The 2331-nt window shown below is 44.9% G+C and overlaps 1 protein-coding gene across 1 annotated transcript; it reads left to right on the top strand.

The window, feature by feature from the left end:
- Window positions 1–1465: 1465 nt before the first annotated feature.
- LOC106011888 lies at window positions 1466–1878 on the top strand (the record flags this gene model as incomplete). Its single annotated transcript, XM_013083045.2, is given in 1 exon segment — window positions 1466–1878. A coding segment is annotated over 1 exon segment (266 nt), but the record flags the coding sequence as incomplete, so codon positions are not given.
- Between the last annotated feature and the right edge of the window lie 453 nt (window positions 1879–2331).

Here is a 2331-nt window from a genome sequence, read left to right as displayed (position 1 = left end):
TTAAAACAATTAAATTTTGTCTTCTTTTAAAAAAAAAAGGTTTTAATTCGTTTCTCCATTTGAAGATGTTAGCAGTAAGAAAACGTTGAACTGGTCACAGAGTTGTCCCGGTGACACACTGAGAGAGGGGATTTTTCGTGTGACATAATAGGCTACAGGGGGCCGGGGAGAGAGAGAGTTCGTGCCGTGAACGAGTAGACTGGAAGAACGTACAAAAACTAGAAATAGATCTAGAAGGTAGAACTCCTTATGATCAGGAATATCTCTGGACATCTCGAAAAGACTTCAAACTGTCCAAAACAATGCTGCGCGTTAAGTTTTGCAGAAAAAGAAAGCGAGCGTGCTACACCTCTTTTACAATTACAGACACTGCACTGGCTTCCTTTTGAGAAAAGAATTGTGTACAATTTTGCCACTCGGTGTCATAAATGCTTGAATGATGATGCGCCATCATAATTCTTTTTATCAAATCTGTTGAGACTGTCATATTCCAACTCGCAGTTTAAGGTCATCAGTCATTGAGAAAAAGAAATAATTCTCTTACCATCTATGAAACTTAAAACAATGGGTGAAGGGGGATCTGAATATCAAGGCCAAAAGATCCGGAATTCTTAGTCAAGTAGTTTAAGAGAGATCTATCAAATCCTTAAATTTATTCAAATGTCAGCTAAACTCATTTCTGTTTTTAAATTAATGAGACATAAAAAGATAGAGAGATTTTAAGACAGAGCACAATGTACTGTTTATTTGTTACAGTGGTATTGTCAAGCGATCAGAGCCCATGGTCTTTGATCGGGGTGAGCGCTATAAATATTTCACATTATAATAATAATAATAATAATAATAATAATATAAAAAATTATTATTATTATTATAGTTATTGTTGTTGTTGTTGTCGTTTTAGATTTTTTATGTAAGACTTGTGTGTTGAGTAGTTTATCTCTCCTGGTCTTTTAAGAAGCAGAAAATGTCCCCGCTACTTTTAAAGAGAAGAAAATATCCACACTCTGTGTATATAGCAGAAACTGTCTAATAAAATGTCCCGGCTACTAGTATAGAGCAGAAAAAGTCCCCTAAAATGTCCCCGCCTTCTCTGTGAACAGATCAGAAAAGTTCCCCGCTCTGTGTATAGAACAGAAATTGTCCCTTAAAACAGAACAGAAAAAGTCCCCGCTCTGTGTATAAAGCAGAAAATGCCCCCTAAATGGTCCCCGCTCTGTGAATCAAGCAGAAAATGTCCTAACTCTGTGTATAGAACAGAAAATGGCCCTAAAAAGTCCCCTAAAACGTACCCGCTCTTCGTATAGAACAGAAAAAGTCCTCTACAATGTCCCCGCTCTGTGTATGGAGCAGAAAAATGTCCCGGCTACTTGTATAGAGCAGAAACAGTCCCCTAAATATGTCTCCGCTCAGTGTATAGAACAACAAAAGTCCCCGCTGTCGCCAACAAGTAAGACTGTCTTACCTTCCGCTTGCTCAGGGACGAGGTTTCGAACTGAGGCCTGTCAGACGATGGGGCGAACACACTGCGCGGCAGGCGGGGCTGGGCTAAGCTGTGCTGTCCTGGACCTCACACAGGGAATTCTGGGACAGCTGGACCCTGGACGCTCGCACCTTGACCAGATTGATGGGGCTACTACCGTCTTGTGTCCACGCGCTGACCGATCCACCAACCCACTGAGCAGACCAGCAAGAGAAGAGACGGGGGTGGTTTCCTTCTGTGAGACGTAGGGTGAGGTTGTCGGGAGACCACAGGTTTTTTTGGGGGGTGATTTTGAGCGTTTTTAGGCTGCGTCCGTCTGCGGTACTATCGTGTGTCTTGTGTGAGGGGTGGCCAGTGTCTGCTCTGTACTTGGAGGTCGGAGGAGAGGAGGTGGTTTATATACTCCCCGACGGAGAGGGAGGGAGGGAGGAAGGAAGGGAGAGGGAGGTTGGAGGTGGGGCCCAGTGGGTTATAATATACTCCCCACTGGGGAGAAGGGTGGGGGTGGGGTTGGGGTGAGGGGGAGGCTACTTCTGCGCGCGTACGTGAGCAAGCGAGTGAGTGAGTGAGTGGTGCGGGTGAGCGGGAGAGAGAGACAAGGTGAGCGACAGGAGATGGCAGGAGGGGGAGAGGGAGGATACAGAGAGACAGAGAGGGAGAACGAGATATAGAGAGATACACAGAGAGAGAGGTAGAGAGTACGAGACACAGAGAGATACAGAGTGGGGTAGAGAGAGGGGGAGGGAGGGAAAGAAAGAGAGAGAGGGAGGGAGAGAGAGAGAGATACAGAGTGAGAGATACATAGTGAAGGAGAGAGAGAGAGAGAGTGAGAGAGAGAGAGAGAGAGA

The sequence above is a fragment of the Aplysia californica genome, unplaced genomic scaffold, assembly GCF_000002075.1.
Source record: "Aplysia californica isolate F4 #8 unplaced genomic scaffold, AplCal3.0 scaffold00207, whole genome shotgun sequence".
NCBI classification, from domain to species: domain Eukaryota; kingdom Metazoa; phylum Mollusca; class Gastropoda; order Aplysiida; family Aplysiidae; genus Aplysia; species Aplysia californica.
The sequence above is the reverse complement of the archived record's forward strand: the minus strand, read 5'-3'. Positions and strand labels throughout refer to the sequence as shown.